Raw genomic sequence first — 15,758 nt, 5'->3', positions numbered from 1 at the left:
ACACGTATTTTAACTTTACTCCAGCTGATGCTTTGTTGCAAGAAGCAAGCATCCTTCTATTTTCATTCTTGTGATAGAAGTGTTTGTTCTCAAGACATAGAAGTAGGTGATAGGCTCAGACTGTTTGTCATCATGCATTTCCTTTCTTGTAATCATGGTGTTCCATAATAACAACCTACAAGATTTCCTAAGCATCCAATGAGCAGACAGGTATGTTCTTTCAGGCTAGTAATTCCTCTTCAAATTTTTCTTCTCTAAACCTGGCAGTAGAAAATGACAAGATTGGCAAAAGGTGATTTCTAACATACACATGAAATGATCTTGTGTATCTGTGGACATAGGAGTAGAATATATGGTGTGGCTGGTGTACAATTCCAGGATCCTACGAAAATAAAGTCTAATGAGTACCTGGATGAAAAGGGAAACTAGCTGGATTGCTGATGTATAAGTACATTTTATCTTTTTCAAACTGATTTAGAGAATTAGACTAGATATTGCATGAGCAGCAGTGTTCTATTTAAAAATATTTTCTGTTTGAAAACAATTTGTGTGCCATTATCTTAAAAGAACAATGTATCTTGAGAAAAGTGTAATGTCAGGCTGGGTGTCTGTTCCACTGGTACATCACCTTTTCTTTTCAATGCAAGTAACCATGATCTTGCATGGTCTATCAAAGGCTGGGTGCTTTTGTCTGCTGTCTAATCTATGCAAGTAGTAAGTAATTTTAATTTGAGTTAAGTCATTGTTAAGGGTATTTAAATTGTTGTAAATGAATTTCTTATCTTATAATTTTTAACAAAATGTTCCATAAATATTGGGTGGACAGCAATGCATGGAAGTGTTTGTAATACATGAAGAAGTGTGTGTTTTGCAGCAGAATGGGCAAGTGGGTGTGTCAAGACTTCGGGAATCATAAAGATTGTGACATACAGAATTGTCCTACAGGATAGAAAGTGGCCAAAAGAGCAGGGTGTTGTACCTTGTAATAATGCAATATATTATGCCAGCACTTTAAAAAGTGCGTTTAGTTGTTATATTTGATTTCTGCTAACACAAAACAAAAAAAACAACCACAACATCCAACAAAAATTAACTTGTTGGATGTGAGCAACTTTTTAGTATGTATATTCAGATCTAGGGTTTCAGGTTTGTCTTTTCACTTACATAGGGGTTTGAGCTGCTACAGTCTACTTTTTTAAAGCTTTCTATGTATCTTCAAAGTTACAGTGTATTTTTCATTTCAAATCTTGTTTTGTTTTGTCATATTTCTAGAGCTTAACTTTTTATGAGACAAGTTCCAGCCTGTTTAATTTTTTCCTTCAAATGATACATAACAGCATTCTGGAGATAAGGAACAGGTAAAAAAGAAATTTGTTATTCTATTATAGTATGCTTTGTTTGTTTGTTTATTTCTTGTTAAGAGGATATGTTTAATTGACTTCGGGGACTTTTGAATAGCTGTCTTTTAAAGATTTTTTAATTTCATGTTAGTGAAAAATTGTGTATCAGTTTAAGCTCCAAAAAAGCATGAAGAGTTTGGAGTCAGCTTTATATTTAGTAAAATTTCTCTTCCCTACCTGGGTGATGTTAATTATTTACAATGCATTATTCCATAGAATGGGGAATAACCTTCATAACTTATATTATTCAATAGCATATGCAATAACCTCCATTTAAAACTGCAAGTGTAATTCAAAAGGAATATACTTTAAAATAGTGGGATCCATAGTGGTGAGCAAAAGCAAGAGTAACATCCAAGCAATCGTGCAAAAGCCTTGTTAGTCATTTCCCTGAAGTGCAATGGTTTTGCTCTTTGACAAGTTGCAACAAAAATAAAAGGCAGTAGCAATAGGAATTTAAATTATTAGCAACTCCAAAATTAAGAATCACATGTTTAAGAAAGTAGTAATGCAGATTTCTTCTTGTGTTGGTAGAGATACTGTCTTGGTACTTATATTTTGCCTCCAGGTGGCAAATGTGTACCATGCCTAAAAAAGGAAGTACTTACATGATCATTATTTGTAAATTCAGGGTGATTTATGTTAGAGTGAATAGCTTCTAACTCTGGAAAAAATACCTTTGTTTTAGCACACTTATTTTAGAATCTCACAGGGTTGAGGGAGAGTGAGAAATGCTCTCAAAGAGTCACATAGAAGCATGTTTATATTTTTTTCTAGCATTGATGCTTACACTCCCTTTGGCAGGATTGTAAGAATGCTCTTGTGGCATACTTTATTAATGACTAACCAACGTGAGTATGCTTCATGGAATTTTAAGGTTTCAGAGAAAGCACACCCTGACAAAATCACCTTCACGCTTTCAATTTCTGTCACAACTTGACTGAAAAAATACTGTTTGTCCTGAAATGAACTTAGTCCTTTTAAGTAGCTTGTTCTTGTTTGTCAAAAAAAACCCCCATATGTTCAGTAAATAAATAGAAATGTCTCTTTTCCTCATGAAAAAATCACAGTCAACACTAACTTCATGTTTTGAAAAATGCTGATTATTGAGCTGATTATCTAAGCAATCTTTTAATACCATTTGATACATTTAACAAAAGTCTGTAAGAAAATAAAATCACTGCCAGGAGTGTTTTCAGATGACTGAAAATACAGGTAGGATCAGTGCTCAAAAGTAGTATGTGGTCTAAATTTATTCTCTTCAGCTTCACCAAGCTGTGGGGTGTAATAGTGGGGAAATGGACATTGTAGTATCTCACTGCTTCAAAGAAGTGTTGTGAAAATAATTCCCTTGGGTTTTGTGAGCCATACCCATTTGGTTAATGCCAGCATAGAAAATTCTTCCAGTGCACTTTGTTTTTTGTATAAGAAGAGTTCTCTTTCACAGTAACATGTAACATAAAGAATTAAAAAACTTGAATGAAGGATGTGTCTGCAGCAGAAGAAGGCATCGTGGTTTGAGATCAGTTATGCAATTTCTTTTTTTAATGGCAGTTGTCTCCTGGAGTTTAATACGAAGGAAATATATGAATTAGTGGGTTTTTTTCACTGTTAAAATTAAAACTTCTAGATCTCTATGTAGATTCTTAGAAGAAAGAACAAAAAAAAAACTAAGGCTAACTGGCAAACATATAGCATATTTCTTATGTTATATTTGGAAGAAATATTTAACAGCTATTGTGATCTTGTTACATGATTTGATTTTTTTGTTTTCTTTTATTCTTTGATAGGTACTACTTACAGTGCTGTGGAATTCCACAGGGCTCCATTTTGTCAACCTTACTTTGCAGCTTATTCTATGGAGATATGGAAAACAAATGGCTCGCTGGAATAAAGCAGGATGGGTAGGGATGCTTTGTGCTGTGCCCTGTTACAGTAATTCATAATATGTAGTACATATTGTTGGAAATTTTCTCTGACATTTAGTTTTGAATTTCAAGGATTTCCAACTTCATTAGGAGTATGCTGCACATCTCTGCAGCTTCAGTGAAACTGTGGGTGTTTTTTGGGGAGAATTTCCCCATTGCAAGACTGAGAAGAAAATGCAGAGAAGCTTTTTTCTATCTTTGGTAGGAGATTTATTCTTAGAAAGGACATGGTAAGGAGTCTTACAAGCTGCTCTTGTACTTCTGAGAAGTTTGTCTCATTCCTTCCCACATCATCTGTGGTCTTTCCACCTCAGACAAGATGAGATGTTTGTTACATACTTTCTGATACTGATACTCCGGGCTTCTGCCTGAGGGCTTTCCAATCCGCTGTCAGTAAATCTTAACATTTTATCAAGGTCATAGCGTTATAGCAGATTTTTATGGGGTATGTTGGTTCTTGTTTGAAGCCCTGTGTGATTTTTTGGTAAATCTTCTCAGTCTTTGTGCCCTGCATGTGCTTGCTCCTTAGGAAGTTGACAGAAAACTAGTCTGATAAAAACTTTACCAATTTATTAGCTGTAAAATTTTTGAGGTTCCTTTTACCTTTGTTTGAACAGATCCCCAACTGAATCCTGGGTTAGGGCATATAGTCATGAACTGAACCCTGAACCTTGTGTTCAGACATTTCCCTTCATTGCTGTGAATTCTTCCCCCCTCAAAAAAATAAAAAAGAACTGTGGGAATATTCCAGATAAGTACATCTGTCTGGTGTCTCTTCTTGGGAGGCTTGCTGGGTGTCAGAATTTTAAACATTTCCCTATAAAAGTAGTACTTCTTACAGACTTGAGGGTGTTCTGATGTGAGTGTGAAAAGCTGTCTGTTGATTCCAAAGGGTGTTTAGAAAGGGGAAATTATCAAACTGATTCAGAAGAATGCACTCTTTAATGTAGCCACTGTCGTTATGTAGAGCAGATTATAGAATGTTGTTTAAGTGTCTGTTGAATGATCTTGATGATTTAATTTGTCCTTTAAGTCAGAAGAATAAGGTAGTTATTGACGTGGCTGGGCCAAGGTGCAGCTGATCTGGTCATAGTGATGGCAGTACTCTTGCTTTGAAGATGAGACTGTACATCATCATCTCCAGAGCTACCTCTCTGTGATCTGCTAGGCAGGATTTACCAGAAAAATATGGGCATGCTTGGGGTCTGAATTCTGTTGGAAAATTTCACCCTTTGCAGTGCTAGATGGTACTCTGGTTTACAGTCAAGCTATCGCTTCATAAACAAGTTATTACTTGGTAAACGAAGAGAGTTGGATCCCACCAAGAATCTGCTTGTGTACCTGGTCTGGCACCTTTTGTCTTGTCGAGAAAAATACTGCAAATTCTCCCTTAGAAAAGTGTAAAGCCCTGTATCCAGGGAAGCCATTGTGGAATAGTTTGTATGTTGTAAATTCCTTCATGTTTTGTCTAGCCAGTCTCATTGCTTTTTTCCTTTATTTATTTATTTTCATTCATGTTTAGGAAAGAAGCAAAACAGAGAATTTCTTAATGGGCCTCAATTTAGAGTTCATATTGGCCTCTACCATCTTGTGAATTAAAATAGGCAGGCACATTGTTGCTCTGAAATGTATGAGAAAACCTTGAAAAGATTGCGTATTAAAAAATCTAAGATTGGTTTCTTCTTGATTACAGAGTCCTAATACGTCTCATTGATGATTTTTTGCTGCTTACACCACATTTAATGAAGGCAAGAACTTTTCTAAGGTATGCTGTTAGAGACATAGTCTGCAAATTATTAATGTTATTATCTTTTATGTAATTGTTTTTCATCTTTATGCACATAGGTGTATTTGTTTTATGAGTTAACAATCAAGGGCTATTTTGGAGTCTTAGGTAGTAGCCTGTGCTTGGGAAGAATCCTAAAACTGCATTCTTGGTTGCCAGTTAACAAACTGTTGCAGTTCACATACTGGGCAATTCCTGCTAAAGTTTAAATTAGGGACCTACCTACTAACCTTGGTGGAGCTTCAAGCAAAAATAAGTATTGCAGCCTAACCAAAGCAGATGACAGTTGTCTTTGAAAATCATTTTCCCTCAATTTTTTTAAGATGCCTTATTTACATTCTCAAAATATTTTTATTGGGAACTCATGCTGCTGTTTTCTGTTTCCCAGGAAAGAATGCAGCTCTGGTCCAATCCAATATTGCTAAGAATTTTCAGGTCATTAACATTCCATGATGAGTATCTGAAGATACCAATAGCATGGTAGTATGCAGTTCACACTGAAGTTTTAAAACAGTAATTCTTTGTTGTGGTTCAGAACTACCTTTTCTTTAAAAATTGAATCCCAGAAGCTCCTGGTTTCTGCAGATAGGAGTGTACAGTCAGTCCTAGGGGAGTTCTGCTGATGCCAAAATCAATTTAAAGGATCCACAGGACAGGTCTTGAAGAAAAGCTTAGCATCTGCAGTGTTGTCAGTTGCATCATGCTTTTCAGTAGTCACAAAGATGCAGCTCTGTTGTGAGCTTGAAAGGTAATGGAGCAATCCGTTAAGTACAGTATGAATTGTATGAAATAGTGGTAGTGTGTTTTGAAGACTTCATTTATCCTCATTTCCTTATCAGAACAGAAAGCAATTTCTAGGGATCTGTGGGTTTACAGATAAATCAAACTAACAGTGAGGGCTTAGAGCTATTAATCTCTTATAACATCTTTTCAGCACAATGTCACCTGAGTAGCAGTGCAGATATTGTCCTTCTTGCCCTTTGAAGTTGTCTGCATCTTTGTTCTATATCAGCTTCTCTACCAGATATGTTGATTTTCTGTAGAGAAGTAGCCTTTTCTGTGAGAGATTTTCACAACTGTTTACAGATCAGATCCTATGAGAACCAGGTTTTCCTAATGTAGTATTAGAACTGGGGGACTCAGTAAATTAATTTTGAGGAGACAGCATTAAGACTATGACTCCCCAAGAAAAGGAGCCTAGCTCTTCCTCTCTTTAAAGCCTGCACATAAGTACGTTACCAAGTTAGGCAAACTGCTTCTTGTCCATGACATTGCTGATCCAGTATGTAGCAGGTAATCTGGCAGTGAAAACATTCTTAGGGAAAATGTTCCCCTTCAACACTTTTCATCAGATAAGTGAGGTTCCTGTTATATGGATTCTCCTTGGTTTTGTTAACTTCCAAAAACAGGAACTTGTCATCTTTTACCAGTGATTTTTATTTCAAAGGTTTCTGTGAGTGTGGTTCTGTTGGAAAAGAAATGAAATTTAGCAAAATATTTAATTATAGTGAGTTGTGTGTGAACTGGTTTGTTAAAAAGTAGTTTTGTAGCCGTTGAAAAGTGTGTTGGGTTTTGTGTGTAACCTAGCAGGTAGTCTTAGGGATTTAATAAATAATTAAACTAGTGCAGGAAAGTAAGAATGCTAACCTGTCTGGAGGCAGCATACAATGCTCTTAGAATAAGATAAGCAGAGGATTAATGATCTTGTTTGTGAACCAAGGAATGTATCACAAGGGGTCTGTGACTAGGCAAGGGGAACGGGGATCTGTTTCTTGGAGACTTTGTTGTGAATCGCATGCATAAGAGGGAAGCACCCATACGTGAATTTGGGGGCTCGGGTTTTAGGGACATGAGTCCACCAAGCTCCCCGGGCCCTTAATAAAGCACCCACAAAACTTATCCGAGTTTTGTGTCATTTATCAATCGGGCAACAGTTCATACAGCTTGTCTCAAGCGTTGCATGGCTGATGTGCTTAATTTGCATTAATCAGTAAAATTTTTTCTCCATTATACTCAAGTTTGTTTATTTTATATATTTATTTGCCTGTAATGTCTTCTCTTTCTTTATTTCTAGCTGTGTTCCTTAACCTGAAGAGTTGGCTGTGGTTCCCTTCATTCTTTGATTTCTGCGCTTTTGTTCAAGATTTTCTGTCTTGCAGCATGGTGCCAGTTTTTGTCTGCTTTGCTGGGGGGGCTTAGCCTAACTGTTGATATCTGTTTTAGGACTCTAGCAACAGGTATTCCTGAGTACGGCCTTTTAATAAACCCAAATAAGACAGTGGTGAATTTTCCTGTTGATGATATCCCAGGATGTTCCAAATTTAAACAGCTGCCAGATTGTCGTTTGATCCCATGGTGTGGTTTGTTATTAGATATAAAAACACTTGAGGTTTACTGCGATTACTCCAGGTAAATAGAGTTGTGCACTCCAGTGGGAGAAGCACAAGGGTGTGTTGGGAATGGTGTAGTTGAATTAATTGCAAAATAGATTGGGATTAATTTGGTATAGACTACAGGGGCTAGCAATCCTTTCAACATCAGAAGTCTTCCCTCTGATACACTTCAGATGGGCAAGAATGTGTGGGGTGGGGAACTTTTCTTTAAACTAGCAACCTTGACCATTTAGACAAAACAATCTGATGTGGCATAGAACTCCAGACAGGATAATAATGTATCCTACTGAAAAGTTCTGTAGACCCTGAGCTACGAGATTTTCTAAAGAACAAAAAGAAAGACTGGTTTAAACTCAAGGATAATGTTGCTTCGTTAGCTTCATTATTGACCATTTTTAGTATAAACAGCCCTTAAGCATTTAAGTGGAAAATTAGGAGGAAATTTTCCACCAATAGGGTGGTAAAGTTCTTCAGTAGCCTTCCTAAACAGAAAAGCTTGGTCACTTCAGGAAAGGAATTTATATGACGTGGTTTCCCGTAGCGAAGGGCCAAACTCAACAGCCAAAGAGATTTATTCACTAGCTGAGTTCTTGAAAGAAAAAGTTTATGTTGAAAAAGGTATTGATGCTACTGGTCCAGGAGGCACTAATCAGAATCATAAAATCATGGAATTCTTTATGTTGGAAAAAACCTTTAAGATCAAGTCTAACCATTAACCCGGCACTGCCAAGCCCACCAGTGTTTGTTTCAAGACTTTGCTTTTCATAAGTGTGACTTAAGTAGCTGGAACATTAGGGTTGTTCCAGTAACTAAGGTGGCTTCAAGCCTAAGCTCCTACATTGCATGGATCATAGATATAGATAAGATGATTGTCACTGGAGTAATTAATAATGTTCTGGCTAGACAATGTGTTTAAGAAATACATTTAGTTTGTTTTTAAGGTTATCGATTTAGCTTTTTTTAGCAGGCTGAATTTTTCAGCCCTGAGATATTGAAGTCAGCCCTTAGCTAAATACCCTTAATGCCACAGGGCCTAGTCTCTTTCAACATTTAATTTAATTATGGTCATCTTTTAGCTACTGGTTCATTGATTAGCAGGAAATCTCTGTTAAATGGGAAGTTAAATGAGGCTTAGGCTTACTTTACAGAATTTAATTTAGTCTGTTAGCCCATAAAGTTTAACTACTTTTTTTACTTTTTTTTCTAGTTACAGCTGTACTTCTATCAGATCAAGTCTTTCCTTCAATTCAAGTGTAACAGCTGGAAAAAACATGAAATACAAATTGAGTGCAGTCCTCAAACTGAAATGTCATAGTTTATTTCTTGATTTACAGGTGGGAATATGAAAATGGATATTTGGCAATATAGTGATTAGTGATGAAGAGCATTAAAACTGCTTTGAGTTCTAACATACAAGTTTATTTTGAGAGGAAATCCATATAATCTGGGAATGTTGACATCAGATAAAGTGTAGGGTTTCAGAACTAATCCTTCACAACATTGTTAACTTAGTTGCATTAAAGAAATCTTTTAAGTTTAACATAAAATGGTTTTTGTCTAGATCTTCAACAAATTCTATTATGCCACTAAAATATTCTTATAGCTCTGTTTCTGTTCTGTTCTAGATCAACAGCCTTAGAACAGTTCTCATTAACATCTACAAGATATTTTTACTCCAGGCTTACAGGTGAGTGACTTGTCTTCTGAAGTGTCAGTATTTCATTACTCTTTCTTGCCACATGGAGGAGCTATGAATCAGAAAACAAGTGTGCCTTGAAGGTGTGCAGTGTGTGTGTATATATATATATACACATATATATATATACACATATATATATATACACATATATATATATATGTATAATGTGTGCAGTAGTAAATGTCAATAGTGGGTCAAGTTATTCTTGTTTCAACACTTTTCTTAGGTAATACTGTTAGGTTTAGGATACAGAAATATATTTGATTTGTGTGTTCAAGTGATACTTTGCCAAATGGATTTTCAGTGTCTTGGTTTTGACAGCTGACCTCAAGATAACCTGTCTGTTTTGATTCAGGAGTATGATAAGAAGCCTTATTAACCATTTTATATTCAGATTAGTTAAACATTAGGCAGTTTATATTTAGAACTTTGTATCTGTTAAAGTCATACAAAACTTTGACCAGTATTACTCCAGGTAAAGAGAGGTTTCATTATACAAAGTTAATTGTAGTTTCTTATTGCTGATAACATTTTAGTTGCTCCTTAGCTGATAATATCTTGGCATTTGTGACCGTGGCTTGATCAGTAGAGGAAGTGAATGTTTTAAACGAAGATAAGGGAAAGAAATCAAAACTGATAAGCAAGTTGGAAGAAAATGCTAAATTATGTAAATTGAAAACTTGGAATGATTGGCAGCAGCAAGTAATTGGGTTTTTATTGTTTTAACACAAAAATGTGCAAGGAGTTCTTCACTGTTCACTGAAATCAGATGTTGTTCTTTTGCTACGCTCACACTTGTTATGAAGGGACATTTTGGTTTTGTTCTTAAGTTCATCTTGGTCCACATTCAAGCTGTATTCCTTGTCCAAGAAGTGTAATTGGGTTTGTCTAGTACAGCACTGATGTGTCCAGCTCTTAAACTTTTGGCTTGAGTTGGCTTCCAGATAGTCAAAGGAGTGTGTCCTGGTCTGTGAAATCATTTGGAAGTCTATTTTCTTGCATACCTCAACAGAATTTATTGTGGGGTTTTGCTTTGCTGCTGCTTCTCACTCTCTCTCATGTGAGTGTCCTCTGGTGGCACAGTCTGTGATATGGAATTGGTGACAATGAGTAGTTTAGTTTTCCCTGCACATAACACAGTCATGCTATCCTCAGAGGAGAAGTCTGCTACCAAGGCAGATGGCATCAAGATCTTCTTTCAGCATAAAATTTAGAAACAAGCATCATTTACGTGTGACATTCCAGGATTGTGTATATATGGGAGAGGTGTCATGCAGTGACAGTGTTGATACAGCTAAAGACTGTTGTGTGCATTTACATGTTGTATAGTGTCTAAGCTATGTAGTCATAGCTTCACTTGAAATTGCAAATGACTTTTTATTAAAGAGGCTGTTTTTGTGAACAGGTTCCATGCCTGTGTTCTCCAGCTTCCATTCAGCCAGCAAGTTAGAAAAAATCCTGATTTCTTCCTAAGGATTATCTCTCAGACTGCATCATGCTGCTATGCTATCCTGAAAACAGTAAATGCAGGTATAGGATGTTAATGGCAATGAAGCAGTGGGTTTGGATTTGTTTGGGGTTTTTTTAGACAAATAGAACGTCTTGAATGTGCAGTCCAATGGTGTAATTTTGGGATAAAAATCAGGTATTAATATTGAGAAATGCATAAGTATCACAGTGCATTTTCTTCTAAAACTCAGTTTTCTAAAAATTGTGTTTCAAGTACCAGTTTCTTAGTTTTCTGCTGATGCACAAGACTTCACTGACTGCACAGGTTTCTAGTAAAAAGTCCTGGGGTGATTTTATAGAAGGAGGAGACCAGATGTACTTGTTAATGCTCATCATTTTCAGTTACATTATTTCCCTTTTCTATCTCTAGGGGTTGCTAAAGATAACAAAGGTGTATCTGGCATATTCCCTATTCAGGTAGCAGAATGGCTCTGCTACCATGCCTTCACTGTCAAGTTGTTAAATCATGAAGCTGTTTACAAATGTCTGCTTACATCCTTAAAAGTCTGTAAGTATTCAGCTGTTTTTACAGTTTTGTCTATGGTTCATTGTAATTAAACTTATTTAATGAATAAACTAATGGATTTTTAAAGTTTTCTAATCCTAAAATGTTGTTCTCAGATGTACATTAATGATCTTCCTGATTTTATTCAAATTTACTAAAAACTTAAAATGCTTTCCAGCACTGCATTTTCTAGAGCCTTATTCTCACAGGACAGTTGATGCTTGGCACTCAGTAAGCTTGTGCATTTCAGAAGGCTTAATAAGACTGTGTTAATCATGTATGTATTGTCAGCAGGTTTAACGAAATGAAATACAAACACTCAAGCTTCTATTTTAAAAAATGTAGATTAACTGGCAACTAAAGCTCCTCCCACAATTTAAACTTATACCCAAAAAAGTGCCACCAGAGTCACTTGGAAACAGAAGCACTGGCTCCACTGCATGTGTATTCTTGCAGAGTTGTATTCTTGCACAGTTGTGATGTTGGTGTTTCTCTGACACTTCCATTTGGTGAAAGATGCTGTCTGTGTCCCTGGGCCCTGAGGAGCTCTTTCCTTTAACAGTTGTTCAGTCTGCCTGCAGGCCAGCTCCAGAAATAATAGAATTTTCAGTTTTAAGATACTAAAAGTGGACAGCAAGAGGTTTTCCTGAAGCAGCCAGTGCTGGTGATGAATTTAGCTGCATCATGGCCAGACTCTCGATGCTGACTCTGTAATTTGCGCTCTGAATGAGTCATTGCTTGGGCAGTTTTGTTATACAAGAGCAAGAAATTCCTGGGTCTCATTCCAGAGTAACACCTATTTGATTTGAAAGATATCATAAGCTTCCTTTGATAGCTGCACTGAGGTCCAATGTCCCAAAAAGAAAGCAGCTCTTTTTTAAAGGAAGCATTTCCTTCCCATATCAAAGGCTTGCAACAACGCCTGAGTGCAGAGCCTGAGTTTTGGTGGTGCAGTGCGAATGTACCAAGATGACACTTTCTCAGGAAGCAAACCAATGGTTGGGATCTTGATAGCCACATTCTTGAGAGCTATGGACTTTGTGAGTGGAGCAGAATTCCAACAGCCTTTCCCAGAGGAACTCCTTCTCTGAGTTACACACTGACACCAAAACCAGAGGCCCTGAGTCTGCTGAGAAGCCAGGGCAGGGCTGCTTGCTTCATTTGGAGGGGACAGGGACTGAAGAGCTAAGCAGAGAATGCAGTAGATAGAACCAGTAGGACAGTGGCTTCTCTGGGAGCTGCCTCACTTCTCTAAGATCCATATAGGGCACATTTGAGTTTTCATCTCTAATGCTGAAGGTTTTGCTTTTGGGATCTTGGACTGGCAGACCACAATCTAAGCCAAAGTTCCTCCATCCTTCTCTGTGCATGCTTTGCTGTTTAATCTGACAGTACTTCCAGGGTGGAGACACAGCCCCAGACAGCTTTACTGCTCAGCGGAATTTCACCTTCCATGGCTGTGTGCGTCAGTAAGAGCGGTCTCTGCTGTCCACAAAGTCACACCACCACAGATGCCAGGAAAATGGGCTGGGAAGTAGAGGTTTGAATAGCAATTGTCACTAGGTTCCTTCTGCTGTACCCCTAGAAGTGCCTAACTTGCCTGACTGCAGTACTGACCTGAAACTTGCACGTGGTCAAGGCCTAACTCTCTGAACAGTTTCTTACCCAGGAAGAGAAAGCTGGCCACCTGTCAGCTGGCTTCTCTGTCAGTGAGAATTGCCCTTTAGAAAGGTTATTCCCTTTCTTCCTAAATTCCTGGGGAAGCCTATTAATGTTGTACTTCCTGTGTATTGTGGAGGTGGAGCAGGAAAAGTCCAAAGGTCTGTAGAAAGTCAATGGTGGCGTTCTCTTGAAAAGAGTAATTTTCAGCTATTCTTTCATAAATCTTACCTTCTCTGAGGCAGAATCTGTTCTTCACATCCATAGTGTTAAGACAATCCACTTTTCTTATCTACGGACTCCAGTTTCTTTTGGAAATATCTGAGACTTCAAGTACTCTACTGAGAGATCAAGGTTGCAGAAATCTTTGCTTAACAGCTGCCTGAACAATTAGCAGGCTGTGACTTGTGACTTTACTATGAAACTTTTAAGATGGAAACTTTCACTGTGATTGGTTGACAGATCACTGGGGTCCAAGTAATTCAAATAGTATCTCTCCATTTGCTGATAGCCAGCTTAAAATCTTACCTGTACTTGCACTAGCCCTGTTCCACCAGTGCAGCAAGGGTTGATGCAATAATCGGTGGCGTACAAAGACATCTTGTGGTGACATGTCACATGCATACCCTTGGTGTGAATGGGCATCACTGTCTTTGTATCCCCAAGGCCTCTGGTCATAGGTGAAGACTGTTGCTCAGTCCCTGATTGTACATGATGGTTGTATTTGTGTTTTCTTCTGAATTTGGTACAATACTAAGTGTCCCGATCCTTTGGGCATGCACTGAAATCCATTTACAGAGATGTTGATAGTTTTCTATGCAGTTACAAATCAGTTTTGTTTGCCCTGCACCAGACCTAGTCCTGGGCAATTTTATTGTAATCAGAACATCATTTGTAGAAAAGGTTACTAGAGAGCTAAGCATTATGTAGAGATGTCAGAGCTAATTCTAACATGGTATTTTTAGTTTTGTCTTCTGGAAATCGGGTAGCATGTGTGGATGTTATTAGTCATGACAGGGATGGGATCCTAGAAGTTTGCTCAGTATCTCTACATGCTGCAGTAATCTTTAGCACGGAGATAAACAAGGCTGGTGAAAGCCTCTGTGTCGACTTAACAGCTGCAATTCCTGTTGTCATTTTGGAGTTTGTATTGGCTGTATAAAACCTACTACCTCTGTAAGATTATGTTGTTGACAGGACTTGATATAAATGTGGTTTTCCCTTGTGTCCCTGCATGTGCCTTTCCATTGCTCTCCCTGGGAATCTAAATCAAGCTCATAGGTTTTGGGGAGGAGGTTCTCCCCACTATTTCTAAACCTATTGAAAGTCAACATCAGGGGCTTGTCATGAATTGTCATCATTCTTCAGAGTTAAGTATTTAAAACAGGGTTATTGTTTAACATCCCTCCTGTTATATTACCAGTGGGGAAAGGAGCAAGAGTCTTTCGTTATCATGATAAGATATAAATACATCATCTGTCTCCTTTTCAGATACAGGGCAAATGTTTATTGAGTACTTCTGGCTTTCTGCATCATTGACAATTTTGCTGACACTGTTTAGTGACAGACTTAAACTGTTGCTAGGATTTTACATGTTCTTCCTAATCTGTAAGAAGTCCTTTTTGCTGTCTATTGTATTTCTATTGATGGGACATTCAGTCTTTCACAGTAACTGTGGTTTAACAGAAGGCCTTATTGGGTGGGTAAAGTTGTTGAACAAATGGGCTTACACTTTTCAAAATGTAATGAAATTTTCAAATCTGAAAAAAAAGTTACAAAAACAGAAAGTAGGAGGAATTTTCTCCTTGATTGTCTTTGTTAATATTTTCACATACAGTTTTGAACCTTTTTATTTGTTAGCCTAATTTAAGTGTGGAAGAGCAGTAGCATATTTTATTATAGCTTTTTTCTCCTCATAATTCAGATGTTTCAGCTTTTTAGGTGGTTTTAGCTAGTATTGATTTCATTGCTTCATTAGCATTTTCCCTAAACCAGAATGAATAGTTATTTGCAGTTGTAATTAATTGTTTCTGATATTTTGGTAGGTAAGAGGAGGCTAATCAGGAGGATCCCAGAAGATACTGTGGCACTACTGCAGGCAGTGACAGAACCATCTCTTTGTCAAGATTTCAAAGCTATCCTGGACTAACTCATTGAGGTTTATTTCATAATTTTCTCAGGTTTGAAAATAAATGCTATGTCTTTAGGTGACTTCTCTGTAGTTTATATTGGTAGAGTGGGCCAAGAGCAAGTTCACCCAGAAGTTTTATGTGTCTGTTTCTCAGGTACCCTACAAGGACATAAAAAGAGCAGATAGCTTTGTTAATACCTTCCTGTTTGGGGTTTTTTGTTTGTGGGGTTTTTTTTTGTAAATTCACAGCTGTTTGAAGTAATTTATGTTCCATAGTTCTTATCTTCTTGATGAAGGAATCATTAAACTATATTTTGTACAAAAATATTAACTTTCTTGTTTCAATGAGTTGTCTTGAAGGGCTGTTTTTTACTTCTCTGTGTTCCAGTCAATTTTGTAATAAATTGGCTGGTTAACTGCAATAACACATATTTGTTTCCAGGTCCTTTATTTTATAGTAATTAATATGCTGGTTTGTGTCACAAAAAGCAGTGACCTGCACAGGGCAAATGCATTTCATGGCAAGCTGTAGAGGCTAGAAATTTTATGCTTTGCAGGTCACAAATAATGTATGTCAAAATTTCACTGTCCAAGTGATTATGTTTAGTGTGTTTTATTTATTTTGAATACTTAGGATATTTTTAATACAGTGTTGTACAGAATGATGCTGGTGCATTTATACCCACAAAAGAAAAGTTCTTGACTAGATAATATACCTAGTGTATTGCTTTTCTATTTGCATATCTTT

At 37.1% G+C, this 15,758-nt stretch overlaps 1 protein-coding gene across 1 annotated transcript in view; it reads left to right on the top strand.

Moving 5' to 3' along the window:
• Window positions 1-15,143, top strand: part of TERT (telomerase reverse transcriptase) — a 29,265-nt gene extending 14,122 nt beyond the window's left edge. Inside the window, exons 8-16 of the mRNA XM_058039748.1 lie at window positions 1,273-1,358; window positions 3,191-3,304; window positions 5,022-5,093; window positions 7,338-7,523; window positions 8,715-8,841; window positions 9,133-9,194; window positions 10,612-10,736; window positions 11,086-11,223; window positions 14,925-15,143. Coding sequence (XP_057895731.1) covers window positions 1,273-1,358; window positions 3,191-3,304; window positions 5,022-5,093; window positions 7,338-7,523; window positions 8,715-8,841; window positions 9,133-9,194; window positions 10,612-10,736; window positions 11,086-11,223; window positions 14,925-15,028 — 1,014 coding nt within the window. The 3' untranslated portion in view covers window positions 15,029-15,143. The remainder of the gene's footprint in view (window positions 1-1,272; window positions 1,359-3,190; window positions 3,305-5,021; window positions 5,094-7,337; window positions 7,524-8,714; window positions 8,842-9,132; window positions 9,195-10,611; window positions 10,737-11,085; window positions 11,224-14,924) is intronic.
• The last annotated feature ends 615 nt before the right edge of the window (window positions 15,144-15,758 follow it).

This window comes from Melospiza georgiana, chromosome 1, assembly GCF_028018845.1.
Source record: "Melospiza georgiana isolate bMelGeo1 chromosome 1, bMelGeo1.pri, whole genome shotgun sequence".
In the NCBI taxonomy this organism is placed as follows: Eukaryota; Metazoa; Chordata; class Aves; order Passeriformes; family Passerellidae; genus Melospiza; species Melospiza georgiana.
The sequence above is the reverse complement of the archived record's forward strand: the minus strand, read 5'-3'. Positions and strand labels throughout refer to the sequence as shown.